General features: G+C 48.8%; 1 protein-coding gene across 2 annotated transcripts in view; it reads right to left on the reverse strand.

The window, feature by feature from the left end:
* Positions 1 to 27,431, reverse strand: part of TTYH1 (tweety family member 1) — a 208,369-nt gene that overhangs the window by 81,205 nt on the left and 99,733 nt on the right. For both annotated transcript variants that reach the window (XM_069742468.1, XM_069742469.1), the window contains exon 4: positions 7,319 to 7,539. In XM_069742468.1, coding sequence (XP_069598569.1) covers positions 7,319 to 7,539 — 221 coding nt within the window. The remainder of the gene's footprint in view (positions 1 to 7,318; positions 7,540 to 27,431) is intronic.

Raw genomic sequence — 27,431 nt, forward strand, 5'->3', positions numbered from 1 at the left:
AGACCTTGGACACATATCTCCATGGATTTCATTTCTGATCTTCCGCTATCTCAGGGCATGTCTGTTATCTGGGTGATATGTGATCGCTTCTCCAAGATGGTCCATTTGGTTCCTTTGCCTAAGCTGCCTTCCTCTTCCGATCTGGTTCCTGTGTTTTTCCAGAACGTGGTTCGTTTGCACGGCATCCCTGAGAATATTGTGTCAGATAGAGGATCCCAGTTCGTTTCCAGGTTCTGGCGATCCTTTTGTAGTAGGATGGGCATTGATTTGTCGTTTTCCTCTGCTTTCCATCCTCAGACTAATGGACAGACGGAGCGAACCAATCAGACTTTGGAGGCTTATTTGAGGTGTTTTGTCTCTGCTGATCAGGACGATTGGGTGACATTCTTGCCGTTGGCTGAGTTTGCCCTTAATAATCGGGCTAGTTCCGCCACCTTGGTTTCGCCTTTTTTCTGCAACACTGGTTTCCATCCTCGCTTTTCTTCAGGTCATGTGGAGTCTTCTGACTGTCCTGGGGTGGATTCTGTGGTGGATAGGTTGCAGCGGATCTGGAATCATGTGGTGGACAACTTGAAGTTGTCACAGGAGAGGGCTCAGCGCTTTGCCAACCGCCGCCGCGGTGTGGGTCCCCGACTACGCGTTGGGGATTTGGTATGGCTTTCTTCCCGCTTTGTTCCTATGAAGGTCTCCTCTCCCAAATTTAAACCTCGTTTTATTGGTCCTTACAAGATATTGGAAATCCTTAATCCTGTATCTTTTCGTCTGGATCTTCCTGTGTCGTTTGCTATTCACAATGTATTTCATAGGTCCTTGTTGCGGCGGTACGTTGTGCCTGTAGTTCCTTCTGCTGAGCCTCCTGCTCCGGTGTTGGTTGAGGGCGAGTTGGAGTACGTGGTGGAGAAGATCTTGGATTCTCGCCTCTCCAGGCGAAGACTTCAGTACCTGGTCAAGTGGAAGGGCTATGGTCAGGAGGATAATTCCTGGGTGGTCGCCTCTGATGTTCATGCGGCCGATTTAGTTCGTGCCTTTCATGCCGCTCATCCTGATCGCCCTGGTGGTCGTGGTGAGGGTTCGGTGACCCCTCACTAAGGGGGGGGTACTGTTGTGAATTTGCTTTTTGGCTCCCTCTAGTGGTTACTAGTTTTTTGACTCTGGTTTTTCTGTCTTTCCTTTTATCCGCACCTGGGTCGTTAGTTAGGGGCGTTGCTTTATAAGCTCCCTGGACACTCAGTTCTATGCCTGGCAACGTAGTTATCAGAGCTAATCTGCTGTGCTCTTGTTTACTGATCCTGGTCCGGTTATTCAGCTAAGTCATTTACTTTGCTTTTTGCTATTTGTTTTTGGTTTTGTATTTTTGTCCAGCTTGTTCCTAATCTGTATCCTGACTTTTGCTGGAAGCTCTAGGGCGCTGGTGTTCTCCCCCCGGACCGTTAGACGGTTCGGGGGTTCTTGAATTTCCAGTGTGGATTTTTGATAGGGTTTTTTGTTGACCATATAAGTTACCTTTCTATATTCTGCTATTAGTTAGCGGGCCTCTCTGTGCTAAACCTGGTTCATTTCTGTGTTTGTCATTTCCTCTTACCTCACCGTTATTATTTGTGGGGGGCTTCTATCCTGCTTTGGGGTCCCTTTCTCTGGAGGCAAGAGAGGTCTTTGTTTTCCTCTACTAGGGGTATTTAGATTCTCCGGCTGGCGCGAGTCATCTAGGATCAACGTAGGTATGACCCCCGGCTACTTCTAGTGTTGGCGTTAGGAGTAGATATATGGTCAACCCAGTTACCACTGCCCTATGAGCTGGATTTTTGTATCTTGCAGACTTCCACGTTCCTCTGAGACCCTCGCCATTGGGGTCATAACAATAACCCCTCCCACACCACTGATTGGCAGCTCTTCGCATACAATATATAACCCCTCCCACACCACTGATTGGCAGCTCTCCGCATACAATATATAACCCCTCCCACACCACTGATTGGCAGCTCTTCGCATAAAATATATAACCCTGCCCACACCACTGATTGGCAGCTCTCCGCATACAATATATAACCCCTCCCACACCACTGATTGGCAGCACTCCATATACAATATATAACCCCACCCACACCACTGATTGGCAGCTCTCCGAGTACAATATATAACCCCGCCCACACCACTGATTGGCAGCTATCCGAGTACAATATATAACCCCACCCACACCACTGATTGGCAGCTCTCCGAGTACAATATATAACCCCGCCGACACCACTGATTGGCAGCTCTCCGTGTACAATATATAACCCCACCTACACCACTGATTGGCAGCTCTCTGAGTACAATATATAACCCCGCCCACACCACTGATTGGCAGCTCTCCGTGTACAATATATAACCCCACCCACACCACTGATTGGCAGCTCTCCGAGTACAATATATAACCCCGCCCACACCACTGATTGGCAGCTCTCCGTGTACAATATATAACTCCTCCCACACCACTGATTGGCAGCTCTCCGAGTACAATATATAACCCCGCCCACACCACTGATTGGCAGCTCTCCGTGTACAATATATAACCCCACCCACACCACTGATTAGCAGCTCTCCGAGTACAATATATAACCCCGCCCACACCACTGATTGGCAGCTCTCCGAGTACAATATATAACCCCGCCCACACCACTGATTGGCAGCTCTCCGTGTACAATATATAACTCCTCCCACACCACTGATTGCCAGCTCTCCGAGTACAATATATAACCACGCCCACACCACTGATTGGCAGCTCTCCGCGTACAATATATAACCCCGCCCACACCGCTGATTGGCAGGTCTCCGCATACAATATATAACCCCTCCCACACCACTGATTAGCTGCTCTCCGTATACAATATATAACCCCTCCCACACCACTGATTGGCAGCTCTCCGCGTACAATATATAACCCCTCCCACACCACTGATTAGCAGCTCTCTGTGTACAAAATATAACCCCTCCCACACCGCTGATTGGCAGCTCTCCGCATACAATATATAACCCCTCCCACACCACTGATTGGCAGCTCTTCGCATACAATATATAACCCCTCCCACACCACTGATTGGCAGCTCTCCGCATACAATATATAACCCCTCCCACACCACTGATTGGCAGCTCTTCGCATAAAATATATAACCCTGCCCACACCACTGATTGGCAGCTCTCCGCATACAATATATAACCCCTCCCACACCACTGATTGGCAGCACTCCATATACAATATATAACCCCACCCACACCACTGATTGGCAGCTCTCCGAGTACAATATATAACCCCGCCCACACCACTGATTGGCAGCTATCCGAGTACAATATATAACCCCACCCACACCACTGATTGGCAGCTCTCCGAGTACAATATATAACCCCGCCGACACCACTGATTGGCAGCTCTCCGTGTACAATATATAACCCCACCTACACCACTGATTGGCAGCTCTCTGAGTACAATATATAACCCCGCCCACACCACTGATTGGCAGCTCTCCGTGTACAATATATAACCCCACCCACACCACTGATTGGCAGCTCTCCGAGTACAATATATAACCCCGCCCACACCACTGATTGGCAGCTCTCCGTGTACAATATATAACTCCTCCCACACCACTGATTGGCAGCTCTCCGAGTACAATATATAACCCCGCCCACACCACTGATTGGCAGCTCTCCGTGTACAATATATAACCCCACCCACACCACTGATTAGCAGCTCTCCGAGTACAATATATAACCCCGCCCACACCACTGATTGGCAGCTCTCCGAGTACAATATATAACCCCGCCCACACCACTGATTGGCAGCTCTCCGTGTACAATATATAACTCCTCCCACACCACTGATTGCCAGCTCTCCGAGTACAATATATAACCACGCCCACACCACTGATTGGCAGCTCTCCGTGTACAATATATAACCCCACCCACACCACTGATTAGCAGCTCTCCGAGTACAATATATAACCCCGCCCACACCACTGATTGGCAGCTCTCCGAGTACAATATATAACCCCGCCCACACCACTGATTGGCAGCTCTCCGTGTACAATATATAACTCCTCCCACACCACTGATTGCCAGCTCTCCGAGTACAATATATAACCCCGCCCACACCGCTGATTGGCAGGTCTCCGCATACAATATATAACCCAACCCACACCATGATTGTAAGCTCTCCGTATACAATATATAACCCCTCCCACACCACTGATTGGCAGCTCTCCGCATACAATATATAACCCAACCCACACCACTGATTGGCAGCTCTCCGTGTACAATATATAACCCCACCCACACCACTGATTAGCAGCTCTCCGAGTACAATATATAACCCCGCCCACACCACTGATTGGCAGCTCTTCGAGTACAATTTATAACCCCGCCCACACCACTGATTGGCAGCTCTCTGAGTACAATATATAACCCCTCCCACACCACTGATTGGCAGCTCTCCGTGTACAATATATAACTCCTCCCACACCACTGATTGGCAGCTCTCCGAGTACAATATATAACCCCGCCCACACCACTGATTGGCAGCTCTCCGTGTACAATATATAACCCCACCCACACCATTGATAAGCAGCTCTCCGAGTACAATATATAACCCCGCCCACACCACTGATTGGCAGCTCTCCCTGTACAATATATAACCCCGCCCACACCACTGATTGGCAGCTCTCTGAGTACAATATATAACCCCGCCCACACCACTGATTGGCAGCTCTCCGTTTACAATATATAACCCCTCCCACACCACTGATTGGCAGCTCTCTGAGTACAATATATAACTCCACCCACACCACTGATTGGCAGCTCTCCGAGTACAATATATAACCCCGCCCACACCACTGATTGGCAGCTCTCTGAGTACAATATATAACCCCTTCCACACCACTGATTGGCAGCTCTCCGAGTACAATATATAACCCCTCCCACACCACTGATTGGCAGCTCTCTGTGTAGGCAAGCTGCCAATCAGTGGTGGGGGTGGGGTAATGCAGATTAGCTGGACTGCCTGGCACGCGACATATAGTCCTGCAGTGATAATTTCCTAATGATAAAACACTGATTGTATTGAAACTACATCAAGCTGCTGAGCAAGTGATGCATCCCTGGAATCGGGATCTCTGCCCCTACATTATGCTTCTCATAGATTACATGGCAAACAGCTGTCCACAGATTTCCTGTAGCCGCTTTCCGACCTTAAACATATAGGTACGTCTAAGGTCACCTGCCCCTGTCTCCTGAACAGAGCCTGCAACTTGTTCTGCACGTTTCAGCTGATTTCATCACTGTTAACACAGTGCGTTTTTGATGATCGCTCGCTGTCTAGTTCCGCCGTTGTTCACTAGCAGCAGTTATACATCTCAGCATGGTGGACCCCGGGTTGCGATTGCACTTCCCCATTTATTTATGTTCAGCGCATTCCACCAACCGTAACATCGCAGCTTCTAGTCTCCCATGGAAACTACTGAAGCAAGTAAAAAGTAAAAAAAAAAAAAAAAGAAAGAATATAAAAGTTGAAATCACCCCGTCATTCACCCCATTCAAAATAAAACTATAATAATAATAATAATAGTAAAACACATATTTGGTATTGCCGTGTTCATAATCGCCCGATCTATCAAGATATAAAAATAATTAATCTGATTTGTAAACGTCATAACGAGAAAAAATCAAAACCCCAGAATTACGGTTTTTTTGGTCACTGCAACATTGCATTGAAATGAAATAACGGGAGATCAAAAGATCCTATCTACACCAAAATGGGAAAAATAAAAACGTCAACTCAGCACGCAAAAATTAAGCCCTCACCCAACCCCAGATCATGAAAAATGGAGACGCTACGGGTCTCGTAAAATGGTGACTTTTCTTTTTTTTTCTTTTTTTACAAACTTTGGATTTTTTTTTCACCACTTAAATAAAAAAGAACCTAGGCATGTTTGGTGTCTATGAACTTGTAATGACCTCGAGAATCATAATGGCAGGTCAGCTTTAGCATTTAGTGAACTTGGTAAAAAAAAAAATCCCAAACAACAATTGTGGAATTGCACTTTTTTGCAATTTTGCCGCATTTTGTTTCCCATTTTCTAGTACACGGCCTGGTAAAATCAATGGTGTCATTCAAAAGTACAACTTGTCCCGCAAAAACAAGCCCTCACGTGGCCATATATTGGCCAAAAAATAAAAAAAAGTTATGTCTCTGGGAAGAACGGGAGCAAAAAAAACGGAAAAACCCAAGGTGGTGAAGGGGTTAAAGGAGTCAACTGCGGCCAACAGATCAAATCAGAAATTAGCGGAAATCGAAGTGGAAATCTCTGGCGGCTCCCGGCTGGGGTAGATGTCAGACGCACGAAAAAGCCCGTCACATGCGAAATGTATTTATCAACTCTAAAATGCCAGCCTTTGTGAGCGTTATGGATTTTGTTGACTTTTTTTTTTTTTTTAGTTTTTAAAATGTTTCCTTAAAAAAAAAAAACGATTAAAAAAATGGTTTCGGAATGCCATACTCACAGCAAAAAAAAAAAAAAAAAAAATTCTAAAACCAAAGCGCCGCGTACTTACGCTGTTCAAAACTTTGCTCTAGATGTCAAACTAGCATCCGTGCCTTTAATTTTAAATAATGACGTAAAAAGCAGCAATGAAAAAAAAATTTAAAAAATAAGATTGCAAAATTCCAGCCTAAATATAAATGTGTGCCTAAATTAGGGGATTATACTTATATTTCCGCTAAAAAGGAAGAAATTCGGTCGCCTTTTATCCTTTTTTTTTAAAAACATTTATCATTTTTTTTCCCCCAAAAGCGTCTTTGTAACCCAAAAAGTCATATTCTGCCTAAAGCCTGTGTTCACCTTTGTACGACAGTTTTTAAAAATAGACTCTTATCTACATAATTATTGCATGCATAATACATTACATTACGTATCTGGAACTGACCTTGATTTCCCAGCCTATATTATATCCCAGAGCTGCATTCATAATTCAGCTGGTTGCGGACGGAAGCGGTAGAACAATTGTTGTTTTCTTGCAAGGTTATGGTATAGCGATTGATAGACGTCCTAAAGTGCCTATTTTCTTAATGATTAGGGCAGACATTGAGCCAGCAGGGGGTGCTGTAGAGATTTCAGCTCTAAAGCTTGCAGAATTATGAATGCAGCTCTGACATACTACAGGCTGTAACTCGGAATCAGTACAAGATAAGTAATGAAATGTATATACAATTTTACTCATCTTTCCGTGCAGATTAATTCTATAACAGACAGGTGAGGGATGATGTAAAATCCAGTCTGGAAATTCTCACCTATAATCTTCGATGAAATTGACTTGCTCCGCCACAACGTTTGGATTCACCTCCGCTCCCTTCCAGAAGGAAATCTCTGCCAAGTGTTGAGCAACAGACTCCACTTCTCTCCTGGTGTTCCGAACGATGACCAGAAAATCCGTACGTTTCGAAAAAATCTCTTCCAGCTGAGTAAGGTCGCTCTTCACGACGGAGTTCAGAAGTTGCACTGTATCCGAGATCTGTGGGAAAATAGATTGGCGTTTACTAAAAAAAAAAAAAATGATGAAAAATTTATTTTATCAACATCCAAGCAAAAAAAAAAAATCACCTTCGTATAAAATTTTAGGAGAAAAAATTAATTCGTCTAATGAATGGATATGGCCAAAATCTCATGTTTCCCCAAATTTTAGTTTTTGTGGTCTTATTACTTGGAGATCTGTGCTTCTATACAATCAGTGTTTTATCAGCAGGAGATTATCACTAGAGGACTAGATTAGTGATGTGCGGACCGAACTTTAGTCGGGTAACAGAACTGTACCCAAACTTGAACCTGAAGTTGAAGGGGGACCTGAACTTTGGAACTTGAAAATCTCTCTCTCCCCAATATCCTTGCACTGTATAACTGACTTCCAGGAGAAGTCCATGTTCACAGTTCAGCACCAAATACTAGGTGTCTGGTACAAAACCCAAACTTTACAATTCGGGTTTTCTCAAATCTAAACTAGATCTCACGTGCACAGCAGTCCAGCTAATCCGACAACCCCGCCTCCGCCACTGATTGGCAGCTTGCTGACGGTGTACAGAGGAAGCTGCCAATCAGTGATGTGGGCGGGGTTATACACAGCTCAGCATTCCGAGCACTGCTCCATCTGCAGCAGAGAAAACGGTGATTCTATCAAAACTACACCAAGCAGCCCAGTAAGTGACACACCACTGGAATCAGGGTATCTGCCTCTACAACATGATGCTCTCAGATTATATGGCAAAAACCCCCTGGCAGATTCCCTTTAACAGGGTCATCCCAATTGGACTAACTTTATTTTAAGCATTTCCTATTACCAGTCTGTGGCTGCCGTTTTTATTTAATAAAAGAGTGTGCAGCCCCAGGTTGGTGATTTCTCTAAAGCCATAGGAAGGAAGCAATCAAGACCTACATATTAAGAATTCTCGTTCAGAATGAATTTTGATAGGTGACGACCTAGGGATCATTAGTAGGAGTAAAGTTGAACATAATGATTTGAGGATATCCTAAACGTGTCTATTACATGCCAGTCCACACCTATCACCATAAAAGAAAAGATGGCATTGCATGCTCAACTTCTCGCTTTCATTTCTTAGGAAGTTCCAAAAAAAGCTGAGTTGGACACCTCTCCATTTACAGTTTCTGCAAGATGGGACCAGCAACTATTAGGCATTTTTAGCATATCTGAAAAAAATTTCCATAAATGTAACTGCAGCACCCCAGGGTCCTGGTCGTTGCAGTAATATCATTCTCCTCTAGGGGGAGTGATGTTAGGTTTGGAGGCAATGAAGGAGATCTCTTTACCAGGTAACACAAACATACAACACATTTCATACTTCAGTCCACCAGGGGGAGCTATGCTCCTATTTATTAGGGCACTCTTCACACTTAGGTAAAATTGGTGGCCTGGAGAGGAAGTTAGGCAGTTGCTGGCTGAGCTGCTCAGGTAGTTGGTCCCTGACAGGGGTGGGAGCCTGTCAGAGGCCTAGGCAGAAGGTCAAGGAGCTGCGCCTGCCCCACGTGCCGCAGTTCCTAAGAACAGAGAACTGTATTGTTATGAGAGTGAGAAGAAGTCATAGCAAAGGAGTGTATACCAGGAGGAGTTCTGCCCTGCATAGGCTGCCTCCTTCTGAGGCGCAGGATCCCAGTAGCCGGAACACCGAGGTAGCAACAGTCCTTTATGCCTTGCTCCAGAGACCGGTAGGACAGCTAATTGCAAGTTACTGATCCGCCCCACACCTAGGAGGCAAGGTGGCACTCACGAGATGCCGGGGCATGATAGAGTCCCTGTAAAAAGCCTCACGCCACCGGTCATACGGGTTGTCCTATCCATCTGGGGGACAGAGAGAGAGATATAACATTGATAACATCTACAACATCTGTGAGGACATTATGAGAGGCTCAGCAATAAGGGGCTACAGCACCAAGGCGCTAGAGGAAGGCTACTGATTTCCACCTGGATAAGGGGACTCTGGATTTGCCTTCAGACCGGCCGGACTCTGCCTACCCTGTGATCTGGTGCTCTGGACTGTGGATGCTGAAGTCTTCAGTAAAGGTAAAGAGACTGCAACCTTGTGTCCTCGTTCTTCACTGCGCCTCACACCATCCACCATCTACACATCAGGAACCCTGGGGACATACTTCACCTGTGGGAACGTATACCATCTAGCTGCCATAACATCACCCCAGCGGACCCCTTAAAGCGGCGTTGGTCAACCTGACCGAATACCACAGGTGGTGTCACAAACATATCCTTTAAAGACCTTTCCCCTTTAATACGGACGTTCCACAGGCGACGGAGCGGGTCAGCCACCGTGACATCCCCCTGAGAACCGAAGGACCCAGTACCGAGTACCCCACTGCCAGCTGGGCGCTCCATAACAACTATCTTTCAGTCCATAACATTTTAGCATATCAATATATTTCTTAATCTCCAATGTGCAAACAAAATAGCAGGCAGTGTAGCCAATTTTTGGCAAGATCTTCAGTACATGTAATCGAACACAAGCTGGGTAGATCCTCGTCTAGACCCTGCGAATCCTGTACAGAGGAGTGTTACTGTGAATCTTCTACTGAGGAGTGTTACTATGAATCCTGTATTGAGAAGTGTAACTGTGAATCCTGTATTGAGAAGTATAATTGTGAATCTTCTACTGAGAAGTGCAACTGTGAATACAGTACTGGAAGTGTAAACTGTGAATATAGTACTGAAAAGTGTAACTGTGAATCCTCTACTGACAAGTTTAACTGTGAATCCTCTACTGAGAAGTGTAACTGTGAATCCTCTACTGAGAAGTGCAACTGTGAATCCTCTACTGAGAAGTGCAACTGTGAATCCAGTACTGAGAAGTGTAACTGTGAGTCCTCTACTGAGAAGTGTAACTCTGAATCCACTACTGAGAAATGCAACTGTGAATCCAGTACTGAGAATTGTAACTGTGAATCCTCTACTGAGAAGTGTAACTCTGAATCCAGTACTGAGAAATTCAACTGTGAATCCAGTACAGAGAAATGTAGCTGAAAATCGAGTACTGAGAAGTGTAACTGTGAATCCTCTACTGAGAAGTGTAACTGTGAATCCTGCACTAAGAGAGGTGTAACTGTGAATACTCTGTGAATACTCTACTGAGAAGTGTAACTGTGAATCCTCTACTGAGAAGTATAACTGTGAATTCAGCACTGAAAGTGTAACTGTGAATCCTGTACTGAGAAGTGTTCATGGGAATCCAGTACTAGGGGAGATAAAACACATACTTGAAGGTATCAGCTTTCACTCACACCGCTCCTCCTCTTCCCCCCCCTTTTTAAAGTGAATGATGAGTTCAGCTGGTGGGTGGAGAAGAAAAAGGCTCAAATGTGAAGAAAGATGAATATACTTTGTAATATATTACAAAGTTTCTTAGTTACTTGTACTATTGTTTGATGCAAAGTTTGCTGACGTGACCATGTAGCATTTATGTAACATTGTCCTTATTTCTGCTGCACCTTTAGCTTTTCTACATCCAATAATGTGCTGCACGTATGTCTATGTGGCTGATATTAGGCAAACACTGACTCCTCCTGAAATGTCATGAAATCTTCAATACTGATTTACGATGGAGGGTAAAGACGATGAGCAGCTTGCAATGTGCTAATCCTGCGCCCAGTCTTAACCTCATGCTTCCTAAGTATGGCTTAACGACAGAAGGACTGCGAAAATGCGATGCAATGGTTACGATGGCGGGCGGACAACATCACAGTGTGAACAACCCCGAGGCAACATGTCTGTCTGATAATGTAGAAATAGTCTAATTGTGTCTGCACGGGTGTGCAACGATGGGGGCCGGTGCACAAGTAGCAGTGTAACTATGGGGGCCGGTGCACAGGTAGCAGTGTAACTATGGGGGCCGGTGCACAGGTAGCAGTGAAACTATGGGGGCCGGTACACAGGTAGCAGTGTAACTATGGGGGCCGATGCACAGGTAGCAGTGCAACTATGGGGGCCGGTGCACAGGTAGCAGTGTAACTATGGGGGCCAGTGCACAGGTAGCAGTGTAACTATGGGGGCCGGTGCACAGGTAGCAGTGCAACTATGGGGGCCGGTGCACAGGTAGCAGTGTAACTATGGGGGCCAGTGCACAGGTAGCAGTGCAACTATGGGGGCCGGTGCACAGGTAGCAGTGCAACGATGGGGGCCGGTGCACAGGTAGCAGTGTAACTATGGGGGCCGGTGCACAGGTAGCAGTGCAACTATGGGGGCCGGTGCACAGGCTGCAGTGTAACTATGGGGGCCGGTGCACAGGTAGCAGTGTAACTATGGGGGCCGGTGCACAGGTAGCAGTGTAACTATGGGGGCCGGTGCACAGGTAGCAGTGTAACTATGGGGGCCGGTGCACAGGTAGCAGTGCAACGATGGGGGCCGGTGCACAGGTAGCAGTGTAACTATGGGGGCCGGTGCACAGGTAGTAGTGCAACTATGGGGGCCGGTACACAGGTAGCAGTGTAACTATGGAGGCCGGTGTACAGGTAGCAGTGCAACTATGGGGGCCGGTGCACAGGTAGCAGTGTAACTATGGGGGCCGGTGCACAGGTAGCAGTGTAACTATGGGGGCCGGTGCACAGGTAGCAGTGCAACTATGGGGGCCGGTGCACAGGTAGCAGTGTAACTATGGGGGCCGGTGTACAGGTAGCAGTGTAACTATGGGGGCCGGTGCACAGGCAGCAGTGTAACTATGGGGGCCGGTGCACAGGCAGCAGTGCAACGATGGGGGCCGGTGCACAGGTAGCAGTGTAACTATGGGGGCCGGTGCACAGGTAGCAGTGCAACTATGGGGGCCGGTGCACAGGTAGCAGCGCAACTATGGGAGCCGGTGCACAGGTAGCAGTGTAACTATGGGGGCCGGTGCACAGGTAGCAGTGTAACTATGGGGGCCGGTGCACAGGTAGCAGTGCAACTATGGGGGCCGGTGCACAGGTAGCAGTGTAACTATGGGGGCCGGTGTACAGGTAGCAGTGCAACTATGGGGGCCGGTGCACAGGTAGCAGTGCAACGATGGGGGCCGGTGCACAGGTAGCAGTGTAACTATGGGGGCCGGTACACAGGTAGCAGTGTAACTATGGGGGCCGGTGTACAGGTAGCAGTGTAACTATGGGGGCCGGTGTACAGGTAGCAGTGTAACTATGGGGGCCGGTGCACAGGCAGCAGTGTAACTATGGGGGCCGGTGCACAGGCAGCAGTGCAACGATGGGGGCCGGTGCACAGGTAGCAGTGTAACTATGGGGGCCGGTGCACAGGTAGCAGTGCAACTATGGGGGCCGGTACACAGGTAGCAGTGTAACTATGGGGGCCGGTGCACAGGTAGCAGTTAAACTATGGGGGCCGGTGCACAGGTAGCAGTGTAACTATGGGGGCCGGTGCACAGGTAGCAGTGTAACTATGGGGGCCGGTGCACAGGTAGCAGTGTAACTATGGGGGCCGGTGCACAGGTAGCAGTGTAACTATGGGGGCCGGTGCACAGGTAGCAGTGTAACTATGGGGGCCGGTGCACAGGTAGCAGTGTAACTATGGGGGCCGGTGCACAGGTAGCAGTGCAACTATGGGGGCCGGTGCACAGGTAGCAGTGTAACTATGGGGGCCGGTGCACAGGTAGCAGTGTAACTATGGGGGCCGGTACACAGGTAGCAGTGTAACTATGGGGGCCGGTGCACAGGTAGCAGTGCAACTATGGGGGCCGGTACACAGGTAGCAGTGTAACTATGGGGGCCGGTGCACAGGTAGCATTGTAACTATGGGGGCCGGTGCACAGGTAGCAGTGTAACTATGTGGGCCGGTGCACAGGTAGCAGTGTAACTTTGGGGGCCGGTGCACAGGTAGCAGTGTAACTATGGGGGCCGGTGCACAGGTAGCAGTGTAACTATGGGGGCTGGTGCACAGGTAGCAGTGTAACTATGTGGGCCGGTGCACAGGTAGCAGTGTAACTATGGGGGCCGGTGCACAGGTAGCAGTGTAACTATGGGGGCGCTGCACAGGTAGCAGTGTAACTATGGGGGTCGGTGCACAGGTAGCAGTGTAACTATGGAGGCCGGTGCACAGGTAGCGGTGTAACTATGGGGGCCAGTGTACAGGTAGCAGTGTAACTATGGGGGCCGGTGCACAGGTAGCAGTGTAACTATGGGGGCCGGTGCACAGGTAGCGGTGTAACTATGGGGGCCAGTGTACAGGTAGCAGTGTAACTATGGGGGCCGGTGCACAGGTAGCAGTGTAACTATGGGGGCCGGTGCACAGGTAGCAGTGCAACTATGGGGGCCGGTACACAGGTAGCAGTGTAACTATGGGGGCCGGTGCACAGGTAGCAGTGTAACTATGGGGGCCGGTGCACAGTTAGCAGTGTAACTATGGGGGCCGGTGCACAGGTAGCAGTGCAACGATGGGGGCCGGTGCACAGGTAGCAGTGCAACTATGGGGGCCGGTGCACAGGTAGCAGTGTAACTATGGGGGCCGGTGCACAGGTAGCAGTGTAACTATGGGGGCCGGTGCACAGGCAGCAGTGCAACGATGGGGGCCGGTGCACAGGTAGCAGTGTAACTATGGGGGCCGGTGCACAGGTAGCAGTGTAACTATGGGGGCCGGTGTACAGGTAGCAGTGCAACTATGGGGGCCGGTGCACAGGTAGCAGTGTAACTATGGGGGCCGGTGCACAGGTAGTAGTGTAACTATGGGGGCCGGTGCACAGGTAGCAGTGTAACTATGGGGGCCGGTGCACAGGTAGCAGTGCAACTATGGGGGCCGCTGTACAGGTAGCAGTGTAACTATGGGGGCTGGTGCACAGGTACCAGTGTAACTATGGGGGCTGGTGCACAGGTAGCAGTGTAACTATGGGGGCCGGTGCACAGGTAGCAGTGTAACTATGGGGGCCGGTGCACAGGTAGCAGTGCAACTATGGGGGCCGGTGCACAGGTAGCAGTGTAACTATGGGGGCCGGTGCACAGGTAGCAGTGTAACTATGGGGGCCGGTGCACAGGTAGCAGTGTAACTATGGGGGCCGGTGCACAGGTAGCAGTGCAACTATGGGGGCCGGTGCACAGGTAGCAGTGTAACTATGGGGGCCGGTGCAAAGGTAGCAGTGTAACTATGGGGGCCGGTGCACAGGTAGCAGTGTAACTATGGGGGCCGGTGCACAGGTAGCAGTGTAACTATGGGGGCCGGTGCACAGGTAGCAGTGTAACTATGGGGGCGCTGCACAGGTAACAGTGCAACTATGGGGGCCGGTGCACAGGTAGTAGTGTAACTATGGGGGCCGGTGCACAGGTAGCAGTGTAACTATGGGGGCCGGTGCACAGGTAGCAGTGTAACTATGGGGGCCGGTGCACAGGTAGCAGTGTAACTATGGGGGCGCTGCACAGGTAACAGTGCAACTATGGGGGCCGGTGCACAGGTAGTAGTGTAACTATGGGGGCCGGTGCACGGGTAGCAGTGTAACTATGGGGGCCGGTGCACAGGTAGCAGTGCAACTATGGGGGCCGGTGCACAGGTAGCAGTGTAACTATGGGGGCCGGTGCACAGGTAGCAGTGTAACTATGGGGGCCGGTGCACAGGTAGCAGTGCAACTATGGGGCCGGTGCACAGGTAGCAGTGTAACTATGGGGGCCGGTGCACAGGTAGCAGTGTAACTATGGGGGCCGGTGCACAGGTAGCAGTGTAACTATGGGGCCGGTGCACAGGCAGCAGTGTAACTATCGGGGCCGGTGCACAGGTAGCAGTGTAACTATGGGGACCGGTGTACAGGTAGCAGTGTAACTATGGGGCCGGTGCACAGGCAGCAGTGTAACTATGGGGGCCGGTGCACAGGTAGCAGTGCAACTATGGGGCCGGTGCACAGGTAGCAGTGTAACTATGGGGGCCGGTGCACAGGTAGCAGTGTAACTATGGGGGCCGGTGCACAGGTAGCAGTGCAACTATGGGGACCGGTGCACAGGTAGCAGTGTAACTATGGGGGCCGGTGCACAGGTAGCAGTGTAACTATGGGGGCCGGTGCACAGGTAGCAGTGTAACTATGGGGGCCGGTGCACAGGTAGCAGTGTAACTATGGGGGCCGATGCACAGGTAGCAGTGTAACTATGGGGGCCGGTGCACAGGTAGCAGTGTAAGTATGTGGGCCGGTACACAGGTAGCAGTGTAACTACGGGGGCCGGTACACAGGTAGCAGTGTAACTATGGGGGCCGGTACACAGGTAGCAGTGTAACTATGGGGACCGGTGCACAGGTAGCAGTGTAACTATGGGGGCCGGTGCACAGGTAGCAGTGTAACTATGGGGGCCGATGCACAGGTAGCAGTGTAACTATGGGGGCCGGTGCACAGGTAGCAGTGTAACTATGGGGGCCGGTGCACAGGTAGCAGTGTAAGTATGTGGGCCGGTGCACAGGTAGCAGTGTAACTACGGGGGCCGGTGCACAGGTAGCAGTGTGACTATGGGGGCCGGTGCATAGGTAGCAGTGCAACTATGGGGCCGGTGCACAGGTAGCAGTGTAACTATGGGGGCCGGTGCACAGGTAGCAGTGTAACTATGGGGGCCGGTGCACAGGCAGCAGTGTAACTATGGGGCCGGTGCACAGGTAGCAGTGCAATTATGGGGGCCGGTGCACAGGTAGCAGTGTAACTATGGGGGCCGGTGCACAGGCAGCAGTGTAACTATGGGGGCCGGTGCACAGGTAGCAGTGTAACTATGGGGGCCGGTGCACAGGCAGCAGTGTAACTATGGGGCCGGTGCACAGGTAGCAGTGCAACTATGGGGGCCGGTGCACAGGTAGCAGTGTAACTATGGGGGCCGGTGCACAGGCAGCAGTAACTATGGGGGCCGGTGCACAGGCAGCAGTGTAACTATGGGGGCCGGTGCACAGGCAGCAGTGTAACTATGGGGCCGGTGCACAGGTAGCAGTGCAACTATGGGGGCCGGTGCACAGGTAGCAGTGTAACTATGGGGGCCGGTGCACAGGCAGCAGTGTAACTATGGGGGCCGGTGCACAGGTAGCAGTGTAACTATGGGGGCCGGTGCACAGGTAGCAGTGTAACTATGGGGGCCGGTGCACAGGTAGCAGTGTAACTATGGGGGCCGGTGCACAGGTAGCAGTGCAACTATGGGGACCGGTGCACAGGTAGCAGTGTAACTATGGGGGCCGGTGCACAGGTAGCAGTGTAACTATGGGGGCCGGTGCACAGGTAGCAGTGTAACTATGGGGGCCGGTGCACAGGTAGCAGTGTAACTATGGGGGCCGGTGCACAGGTAGCAGTGTAACTATGGGGGCCGGTGCACAGGCAGCAGTGTAACTATGGGGGCCGGTGCACTGGTAGCAGTGCAACTATGGGGGCCGGTGCACAGGTAGCAGTGTAACTATGGGGGCCGGTGCACAGGTAGCAGTGCAACTATGGGGACCGGTGCACAGGTAGCAGTGTAACTATGGGGGCCGGTGCACAGGTAGCAGTGTAACCATGGGGGCCGGTGCACAGGTAGCAGTGTAACTATGGGGGCTGGTGCACAGGTAGCAGTGTAACTATGGGGGCCGGTGCACAGGTAGCAGTGTAACTATGGGGGCCGGTGCACAGGTAGCAGTGTAACTATGGGGGCTGGTGCACAGGTAGCGGTGTAACTATGGGGGCTGGTGCACAGTTAGCGGTGTAAATATGGGGGCCGGTGCACAGGTAGCAGTGTAACTATGGGGGCCGGTGCACAGGTAGCAGTGTAACTATGGGGGCCGGTGCACAGGTAGCAGTGTAACTATGGGGGCCGGTGCACAGGTAGCAGTGCAACTATGGGGGCCGCTGCACAGGTAGCAGTGTAACTATGGGGGCCGGTGCACAGGTAGCAGTGTAACTATGGGGGCTGGTGCACAGGTATCAGTGTAACTATGGGGGCTGGTGCACAGGTAGCGGTGTAACTATGGGGGCCGGTGCACAGGTAGCAGTGTAACTATGGGGGCCGGTGCACAGGTAGCAGTGTAACTATGGGGGCCGGTGCACAGGTAGCAGTGTAACTATGGGGGCCGGTGCACAGGTAGCAGTGTAACTATGGGGGCCGGTGCACAGGCAGCAGTGCAACTATGGGGGCCGGTGCACAGGTAGCAGTGCAACTATGGGGGCCGGTGCACAGGTAGCAGTGTAACTATGGGGGCTGGTGCACAGGTAGCAGTGTAACTATGGGGGCCGGTGCACAGGTAGCAGTGTAATTATGGGGGCCGGTGCACAGGTAGCAGTGTAACTATGGGGGCCGGTGCACAGGTAGCAGTGCAACTATGGGGGCCGGTGCACAGGTAGCAGTGTAACTATGGGGGCCGGTGCACAGGTAGCAGTGCAACTATGGGGGCCGGTGCACAGGTAGCAGTGTAACTATGGGGGCCGGTGCACAGGTAGCAGTGTAACTATGGGGGCCGGTGCACAGGTAGCAGTGTAACTATGGGGGCTGGTGCACAGGTAGCAGTGTAACTATGGGGGCTGGTGCACAGGTAGCAGTGTAACAATGGGGGCTGGTGCACAGGTAGCAGTGTAACTATGGGGGCCGGTGCACAGGTCGCAGTGTAACTATGGGGGCTGGTGCACAGGTAGCAGTGTAACTATGGGGGCTGGTGCACAGGTAGCAGTGTAACTATGGGGGCGCTGCACAGGTAGCAGTGTAACTATGGGGGCTGGTGCACAGGTAGCAGTGTAACTATGGGGGCTGGTGCACAGGTAGCAGTGTAACTATGGGGGCCGGTGCACAGGTAGCAGTGTAACAATGGGGGCTGGTGCACAGGTAGCAGTGTAACTATGGGGGCCGGTGCACAGGTCGCAGTGTAACTATGGGGGCTGGTGCACAGGTAGCAGTGTAACTATGGGGGCTGGTGCACAGGTAGCAGTGTAACTATGGGGGCGCTGCACAGGTAGCAGTGTAACTATGGGGGCTGGTGCACAGGTAGCAGTGTAACTATGGGGGCTGGTGCACAGGTAGCAGTGTAACTATGGGGGCCGGTGCACAGGTAGCAGTGTAACTATGGGGGCTGGTGCACAGGTAGCAGTGTAACTATGGGGGCTGGTGCACAGGTAGCAGTGTAACTATGGGGGCTGGTGCACAGGTAGCAGTGTAACTATGGGGGCTGGTGCACAGGTAGCAGTGTAACTATGGGGGCGCTGCACAGGTAGCAGTGTAACTATGGGGGCTGGTGCACAGGTAGCAGTGTAACTATGGGGGCTGGTGCACAGGTAGCAGTGTAACTATGGGGGCCGGTGCACAGGTAGCAGTGTAACAATGGGGGCTGGTGCACAGGTAGCAGTGTAACTATGGGGGCCGGTGCACAGGTCGCAGTGTAACTATGGGGGCTGGTGCACAGGTAGCAGTGTAACTATGGGGGCTGGTGCACAGGTAGCAGTGTAACTATGGGGGCGCTGCACAGGTAGCAGTGTAACTATGGGGGCTGGTGCACAGGTAGCAGTGTAACTATGGGGGCTGGTGCACAGGTAGCAGTGTAACTATGGGGGCCGGTGCACAGGTAGCAGTGTAACTATGGGGGCCGGTGCACAGGTAGCAGTGTAACTATGGGGGCCGGAGCACAGGTAGCAGTGTAACTATGGGGGCCGGAGCACAGGTAGCAGTGTAACTATGGGGGCCGGTGCACAGGTAGCAGTGTAACTATGGGGGCCGGTGCACAGGTAGCAGTGTAACTATGGGGGCCGGTGCACAGGTAGCAGTGTAACTATGGGGGCCGGTGCACAGGTAGCAGTGTAACTATGGGGGCCGGTGCACAGGTAGCAGTGTAACTATGGGGGCCGGTGCACAGGTAGCAGTGTAACTATGGGGGCCGGTGCACAGGTAGCAGTGTAACTATGGGGGCCGGTGCACAGGTAGCAGTGTAACTATGGGGGCCGGTGCACAGGTAGCAGTGTAACTATGGGGGATGGTGCACAGGTAGCGGTGCTAACGGGGCCCCGGTGCTCGGGGAAGCCCAATGGCGTAGCTGCCGCAAAAAAGACTTGCAGATTTTTTTCCATCGTGGTCCAGAAACTTCACTTTACGGCTCTGGAACTTTCACAGTCAGTTATGAAATCATCAGATTTCTACAAAAGTTTTCTGATCTACACTTTTTTTTAATTTTTCAGAGTTTGTAAGATCTCTGCATCCTGACAATAAAACACTTCCCAGATTTCCTGCTTCTGGAAGCGTTAGCCCTAATACTTTTACTGTGCGTGTGAATGGAAAGAATGTTACTATTCATTGACTGCAAGCAGAGATCTTAAAACTGAGAAATTAGAGTTGCCAAATGAACTGGGCCCATGCTGGAGGCGGGAGGCACCAATTTCAGCTCAATGTTTGTCTGAGGACAAGATAACAGGATGGGGAAATTACATAAAAACGGCCAGGGACATTATCCCTGGATGGGACTCAGGGGGACATTATACCTGGATGTAGGACATTATACCAAGATGGTGCTTAAAATGTGGGACATTATACCTGGAGGGGGCCCAGAATGGAGGACATTATAGAAGGAAAAAGCACAGGATGGGGACATTATAACAGGAAGGGGCCCAGGATAGGAGTAATTAGCACTTAAATGGGCCCAGGATGGAGGCATTAATACAGGAAGGGGCCAAGATGGAGTTCATTATTACATGAAGGGGACAGGATGAAGGACATTGTTACAGGAAGAGGCCAGGATTGAGGACATTGCTACAGGAAGGAGCCAGGATCGAGGACATTACTACAGGAAGGGACCAGGATGGAGGACATTACTATAGAAAGGGGCCAAGATGGAGGACATTATTTCAGAAAGGGGCCAGAATTTGGGGTATTATTACAGGAAAGGAAGGGGCCAGGATGGAGGACATTATTACAGGAAGGGACCAGGATGGAGGAAATTATTACAGGAAGGGCCACAATGGAGGACATTATTACAGGAAGGGGCCAGGATGGAGGACATTATTACAGGAAGGGGCCAGGATGGAGGACATTACTAAAGGAAGGGGCCAGGATGGAGGACATTATTACGGGAAGGGGCCAGGATGGAGGAAATTATTACAGGAAGGGCCAGGATGGAGGACATTATTAAAGAAAGCGGCCAGGATTGAGGACATTATTATCTGAACTGCATGCTCGCAAACGCCAGAAGCCTGACAAACAAGATGGAAGAACTAGAAGCAGAAATATCTACAGGTAACTTTGACATAGTGGGAATAACCGAGACATGGTTAGATGAAAGCTATGACTGGGCAATTAACTTACAGGGTTACAGTCTGTTTAGAAAGGATCGTAAAAATCGGAGAGGAGGAGGGGTTTGTCTCTATGTAAAGTCTTGTCTAAAGTCCACTTTAAGGGAGGATATTAGCGAAGGGAATGAGGATGTCGAGTCCATATGGGTTGAAATTCATGGAGGGAAAAATGGTAACAAAATTCTCATTGGGGTCTGTTACAAACCCCCAAATATAACAGAAACCATGGAAAGTCTACTTCTAAAGCAGATAGATGAAGCTGCAACCCATAATGAGGTCCTGGTTATGGGGGACTTTAACTACCCGGATATTAACTGGGAAACAGAAACCTGTGAAACCCATAAAGGCAACAGGTTTCTGCTAATAACCAAGAAAAATTATCTTTCACAATTGGTGCAGAATCCAACCAGAGGAGCAGCACTTTTAGACCTAATACTATCTAATAGACCTGACAGAATAACAAATCTGCAGGTGGTTGGGCATTTAGGAAATAGCGACCACAATATTGTGCAGTTTCACCTGTCTTTCACTAGGGGGACTTGTCAGGGAGTCACAAAAACATTGAACTTTAGGAAGGCAAAGTTTGAACAGCTTAGAGATGCCCTTAATCTGGTAGACTGGGACAATATCCTCAGAAATGAGAATACAGATAATAAATGGGAAATGTTTAAGAACATCCTAAATAGGCAGTGTAAGCGGTTTATACCTTGTGGGAATAAAAGGACTAGAAATAGGAAAAACCCAATGTGGCTAAACAAAGAAGTAAGACAGGCAATTAACAGTAAAAAGAAAGCATTTGCACTACTAAAGCAGGATGGCACCATTGAAGCTCTAAAAAACTATAGGGAGAAAAATACTTTATCTAAAAAACTAATTAAAGCTGCCAAAAAGGAAACAGAGAAGCACATTGCTAAGGAGAGTAAAACTAATCCCAAACTGTTCTTCAACTATATCAATAGTAAAAGAATAAAAACTGAAAATGTAGGCCCCTTAAAAAATAGTGAGGAAAGAATGGTTGTAGATGACGAGGAAAAAGCTAACATATTAAACACCTTCTTCTCCACGGTATTCACGGTGGAAAATGAAATGCTAGGTGAAATCCCAAGAAACAATGAAAACCCTATATTAAGGGTCACCAATCTAACCCAAGAAGAGGTGCGAAACCGGCTAAATAAGATTAAAATAGATAAATCTCCGGGTCCGGATGGCATACACCCACGAGTACTAAGAGAACTAAGTAATGTAATAGATAAACCATTATTTCTTATTTTTAGTGACTCTATAGCGACAGGGTCTGTTCCGCAGGACTGGCGCATAGCAAATGTGGTGCCAATATTCAAAAAGGGCTCTAAAAGTGAACCTGGAAATTATAGGCCAGTAAGTCTAACCTCTATTGTTGGTAAAATATTTGAAGGGTTTCTGAGGGATGTTATTCTGGATTATCTCAATGAGAATAACTGTTTAACTCCATATCAGCATGGGTTTATGAGAAATCGCTCCTGTCAAACCAATCTAATCAGTTTTTATGAAGAGGTAAGCTATAGGCTGGACCACGGTGAGTCATTGGACGTGGTATATCTCGATTTTTCCAAAGCGTTTGATACCGTGCCGCACAAGAGGTTGGTACACAAAATGAGAATGCTTGGTCTGGGGGAAAATGTGTGTAAATGGGTTAGTAACTGGCTTAGTGATAGAAAGCAGAGGGTGGTTATAAATGGTATAGTCTCTAACTGGGTCGCTGTGACCAGTGGGGTACCGCAGGGGTCAGTATTGGGACCTGTTCTCTTCAACATATTCATTAATGATCTGGTAGAAGGTTTACACAGTAAAATATCGATATTTGCAGATGATACAAAACTATGTAAAGCAGTTAATACAAGAGAAGATAGTATTCTGCTACAGATGGATCTGGATAAGTTGGAAACTTGGGCTGAAAGGTGGCAGATGAGGTTTAACAATGATAAATGTAAGGTTATACACATGGGAAGAAGGAATCAATATCACCATTACACACTGAACGGGAAACCACTGGGTAAATCTGACAGGGAGAAGGACTTGGGGATCCTAGTTAATGATAAACTTACCTGGAGCAGCCAGTGCCAGGCAGCAGCTGCCAAGGCAAACAGGATCATGGGGTGCATTAAAAGAGGTCTGGATACACATGATGAGAGCATTATACTGCCTCTGTACAAATCCCTAGTTAGACCGCACATGGAGTACTGTGTCCAGTTTTGGGCACCGGTGCTCAGGAAGGATATAATGGAACTAGAGAGAGTACAAAGGAGGGCAACAAAATTAATAAAGGGGATGGGAGAACTACAATACCCAGATAGATTAGCGAAATTAGGATTATTTAGTCTAGAAAAAAGACGACTGAGGGGCGATCTAATAACCATGTATAAGTATATAAGGGGACAATACAAATATCTCGCTGAGGATCTGTTTATACCAAGGAAGGTGACGGGCACAAGGGGGCATTCTTTGCGTCTGGAGGAGAGAAGGTTTTTCCACCAACATAGAAGAGGATTCTTTACTGTTAGGGCAGTGAGAATCTGGAATTGCTTGCCTGAGGAGGTGGTGATGGCGAACTCAGTCGAGGGGTTCAAGAGAGGCCTGGATGTCTTCCTGGAGCAGAACAATATTGTATCATACAATTATTAGGTTCTGTAGAAGGACGTAGATCTGGGTATTTATTATGATGGAATATAGGCTGAACTGGATGGACAAATGTCTTTTTTCGGCCTTACTAACTATGTTACTATGTTACTATGTTACTATTACAGGTAGGGGCCAAAATGGATGGCATTATTACAGGAAGGGGGCCAGGATGGAAGACATTACTACAGGAAGGGGCCAGGATGGAGGACATTATTACAGGAAGGAGCCAGGATGGAGGACATTACTACCGGAAGGGTACAGGATGTAGGACATTACTACAGGAAGGGGCCAGGATGGAGGACATTATTGCAGGAAGGAGCCAGGATGGAGGACATTATTACAGGAAGGGGCCAGGATGGAGGACATTATTACAGGAAGGGTCCAGGATGTAGGGCATTACTACAGGAAGGAGCCGTGATAGGGGACATTATATCAGGAAGGGACCAGTATCAGGGAGATTATTACATTACATGTGGGAGGGGCAAAATTATATATCTTCATAGGATCTGGAATGCTACAAGGGCTTATACATCTGACGAACAGGCAGCTGGAGGCCCAGGTCCAAATTTTGACCCAGGGCCCATCGGATCTATATGTAAAACTGTAGCGACGTGTTCACATGCCGCGTTTTTTTCAGCATGCTTTAATGTACCAGCAAAATGAATGACATTTCTGAAATCTCATGCCTATTACTGTATTTCCTTACAGGTTTGAACCTTTTGAAGCATTTATTCACATCTGCAGCACGTCAGTTCTTTCATTGCTTCACAGAATTTTTAATCCATGCAAATGACTGGGAACAAAAAGCAAGTAAAAAAAACCATCAAAAACGCACGTAAAAAGCAGGTATTTTACTCAGTTTTTTTTCCTGTTGACACTTTGCAGTATTTGCTTCAAATACAAAGTTTGTGCACCCACCCTGAGGCTACGGTCTCACAATGCGTATTGGGTGAGGTTTTGATGTTGCAGATTACATGCGGTTTTTACCTACGGATTATCCGTATCTAACGCACTTCTATGGGGAAATTCCGACCAGAAAACTCTGCGTACCCGCAAAAGACATTGTCATATTTTCATTTCAAAACTCGCTCCTCAGGTCAGCTTACGCGCTGTGCAAAAAATATCACTATATATACTATATATTCTTATTCACTATAAGAAGCTGCGCCAAAAACTCACCAAAAACTCGTTATGGGAAGAATTACAAGCAGAAAATAGTCCTACATGTTTCTGTACCTGTGATTTAATTGTGATATCTTGCCACTCTGGACCTGCGGTGAGCAGTTGTAAAGTGTGGGAAATCCTTGTGACAAGTGATTAATTTCCCTGCAGCTCCCCCGCAGGGGAAATGAAGCATTACATATAAACTTGGAAAAGCCACAAACAATTTTTTACTTGGTAGGTTTTTCTTTTAGATTCCTTTATAGGCCATCTCTATACACCCCCAATATTTCCTCCTAATCACTTTTTAGCAATGGATCTTTTCTTGGGAACCTGTTGCTTAAACCTTAAGATTCACAACCTGCACATGGGGATTGTCCACCTCTGGGGAACATTTTTTTTTTATTATTATTATTTATTAATTTTGAAGACAGCAATAGACAAGACAACATGGAGGCTATAGTAGGTAAACGGTGTAAAAATTGTTAAAAAAAACCCCCACAATAACAAAAATAGTTCTTAGCCAAGTAAAAGGAAAAAAAAGGGGGACAACCCCTAATTTCAGGCGGCAATGTTCTTCAAGAAGATGTGGGACTGACAACCTGTTACTGTGTCTAAGTCCTGAGAACACCTGAGGCGCTAGGGCTACAGAGGTCCACATCAGTAGTACAGAAAGCAAACCCTAAAGTGGCCCCCTTCACAGACTCATCACCCGGCACAGCAGAGCCTTTCGTTTTTTTCTTTTTGCCAGGGGCTTAGGATACACAATGAGCCAACACGGTTCCGCATGACTGACTCGCAGCTGCGATGCATTGTGACAACTAACCCCCTTGGGATATTAGAGGAGGCAGGAGCTCGGCAGCATAGGAGGACGCTTTCTACATGTGTAGTAGACGTTCTAGGGGTTAAAATGGACCCACCAAATACTGACACTTAAAAATAAAGAAAAGGGTGAGGATGGAATCCCTAGATTAAAAAGCTATAGATAGCTCACATCTGGAGGAACATATTGGGATTACCGAAAAAAAAAAAATGCAGCAATAAGTCTGTTGTGTAGGTTAAGTAGGAAAGGACTTAACTTGTGGGTTACTAGCAACCTCCACCAAGCAATCTGCTTATTTTTACAATTCCCTTTAAAGCTCTACTCGCGATTCGAGATACAAGGGCATTAGTGAGGTCAGACTTTGGCCGATGATACGGTCCAGCTCACAATTGGCTCTCCAAGGTATCTCAAAGGAGTTTGTTGGCTCTGATGATGGGACTGGGTGGAAAATTTGGATCTAGTCACCCACCTGCATGTTGGTCAGATGTATGGGCCGTTGTAGCGTTCTATATCCTGTAAAGACATATGTGTTCACCCAACATATAGTAATGTCCTCCATCCTGGCTCTTTCCTGTATTAATCTCCCCCATCCTGGACCTTTTCTGCTATAATATACCCATCCGGTGCCCCTTCCAGTAATAATGCCCCTATCATGCGCACCATGCTATATCAATGTCCCCAATCCTGGGCCTCTTTCAAGTGGCCTCCATCCTGAGCTCCTTCATTATATAATGTCCCCATCCTGGACCTCTTCCTGGTATAATGTCCCCATCTTGGGGCCCTTCCTGGTATAATGTTCCCTATCTTGGTACAATGTTCCACATCCTGGGCCCGTTACTGGTATAATGCCCCCCCATCCTGGGTCCCTTCCCGGTATAATTTCCCCTATCCAAGGCCCCTTCCAGTAATAATGCCCACCACCATGGGCACCAAGCTATAACAATGTCCCCAATCCTGGGCCTCTTCCTTGCATCATGTCCCCCCATTCGGGACCCCTTCCTGGATTAATGTGGTCATCCTGAGCACCTTCCTGCTATAATGTCCCACATACTGGGCTCCTTCCTGGTTTAATGCCTTCCATTCTGGGCCCCTTCCAAGTCTAATGTCCCCCATCCTGAGCCCCTTCCTTGTATAATATCCCCCATTCTGGACCTCTTCCTGGTATAATGTCTCCATCTTGGGCCTCTCCCTGGTCTAATATTCCCTATCTTGGTACAGTGTTCCACATCCTGGGCCCTTTACTGGTATAATGCCCCCAATCCTGGGTCCCTTTCCAGTATAATGTTCCACATACTGGGCTACTTCCTGGTATAATGCCTTCCATCCTGGGCCCTTTCAAGTATAATATCGCCCATCTGAGCCCCATCCTTGTATAATGCCCCCATCCTGGGTCCCTTCCCGGTATAATGTCCCTCACCCTAGTATAATGTCCCATATCTTGGGCCCCTTCCTGGTATAATGCCTTTCATCCAGGGCCCCTTTCTGGTATAATGTCCACCATTCCGGGCCACTTCCAGGTATAATGTCCCTCTTCATTGTATAATGTCCCCCAGGGCCATTCCGTTGCTGTCCAGTACATTGTAAACATAAATAAATATTTATTCTTATCTTCTCCCACTCCCATGCAGCGTCCTCTATAGCCAATGCGGAAGCCGGTAGCTGACTTCGGTGTGCTGGTACGGGCAATACCGACCTTTGCTGCTGGCTTCTGATTGGCTGGCAGTGAGTATTGCAGTGGCATGATACAGTTCAACTGAATGAGCATCCAAGGACATATATGTCTTCCATTCTGGGCCCCTTCAAGTATAATATCCCCCATCCTGAGCCCCCTTCCTTGTATAATGTGCCCATCCTCGAATTCTTCCTGGTATAATGTCCCCATCTTGGGCTCTTGGGCCCCTTCTTGGTATAATGTTCCCTATCTTGGTACAATGTTCCACATACTAGGCCCCTTACTGGTATAATGCCCCCATCCTGGGTGCCATCCTGGTATAATATCCCTCATCCTAGTATAATGTCCCACATCTTGGGGCCCTT

Source organism: Ranitomeya imitator, chromosome 10, assembly GCF_032444005.1.
Source record: "Ranitomeya imitator isolate aRanImi1 chromosome 10, aRanImi1.pri, whole genome shotgun sequence".
Lineage (NCBI taxonomy): Eukaryota > Metazoa > Chordata > Amphibia > Anura > Dendrobatidae > Ranitomeya > Ranitomeya imitator.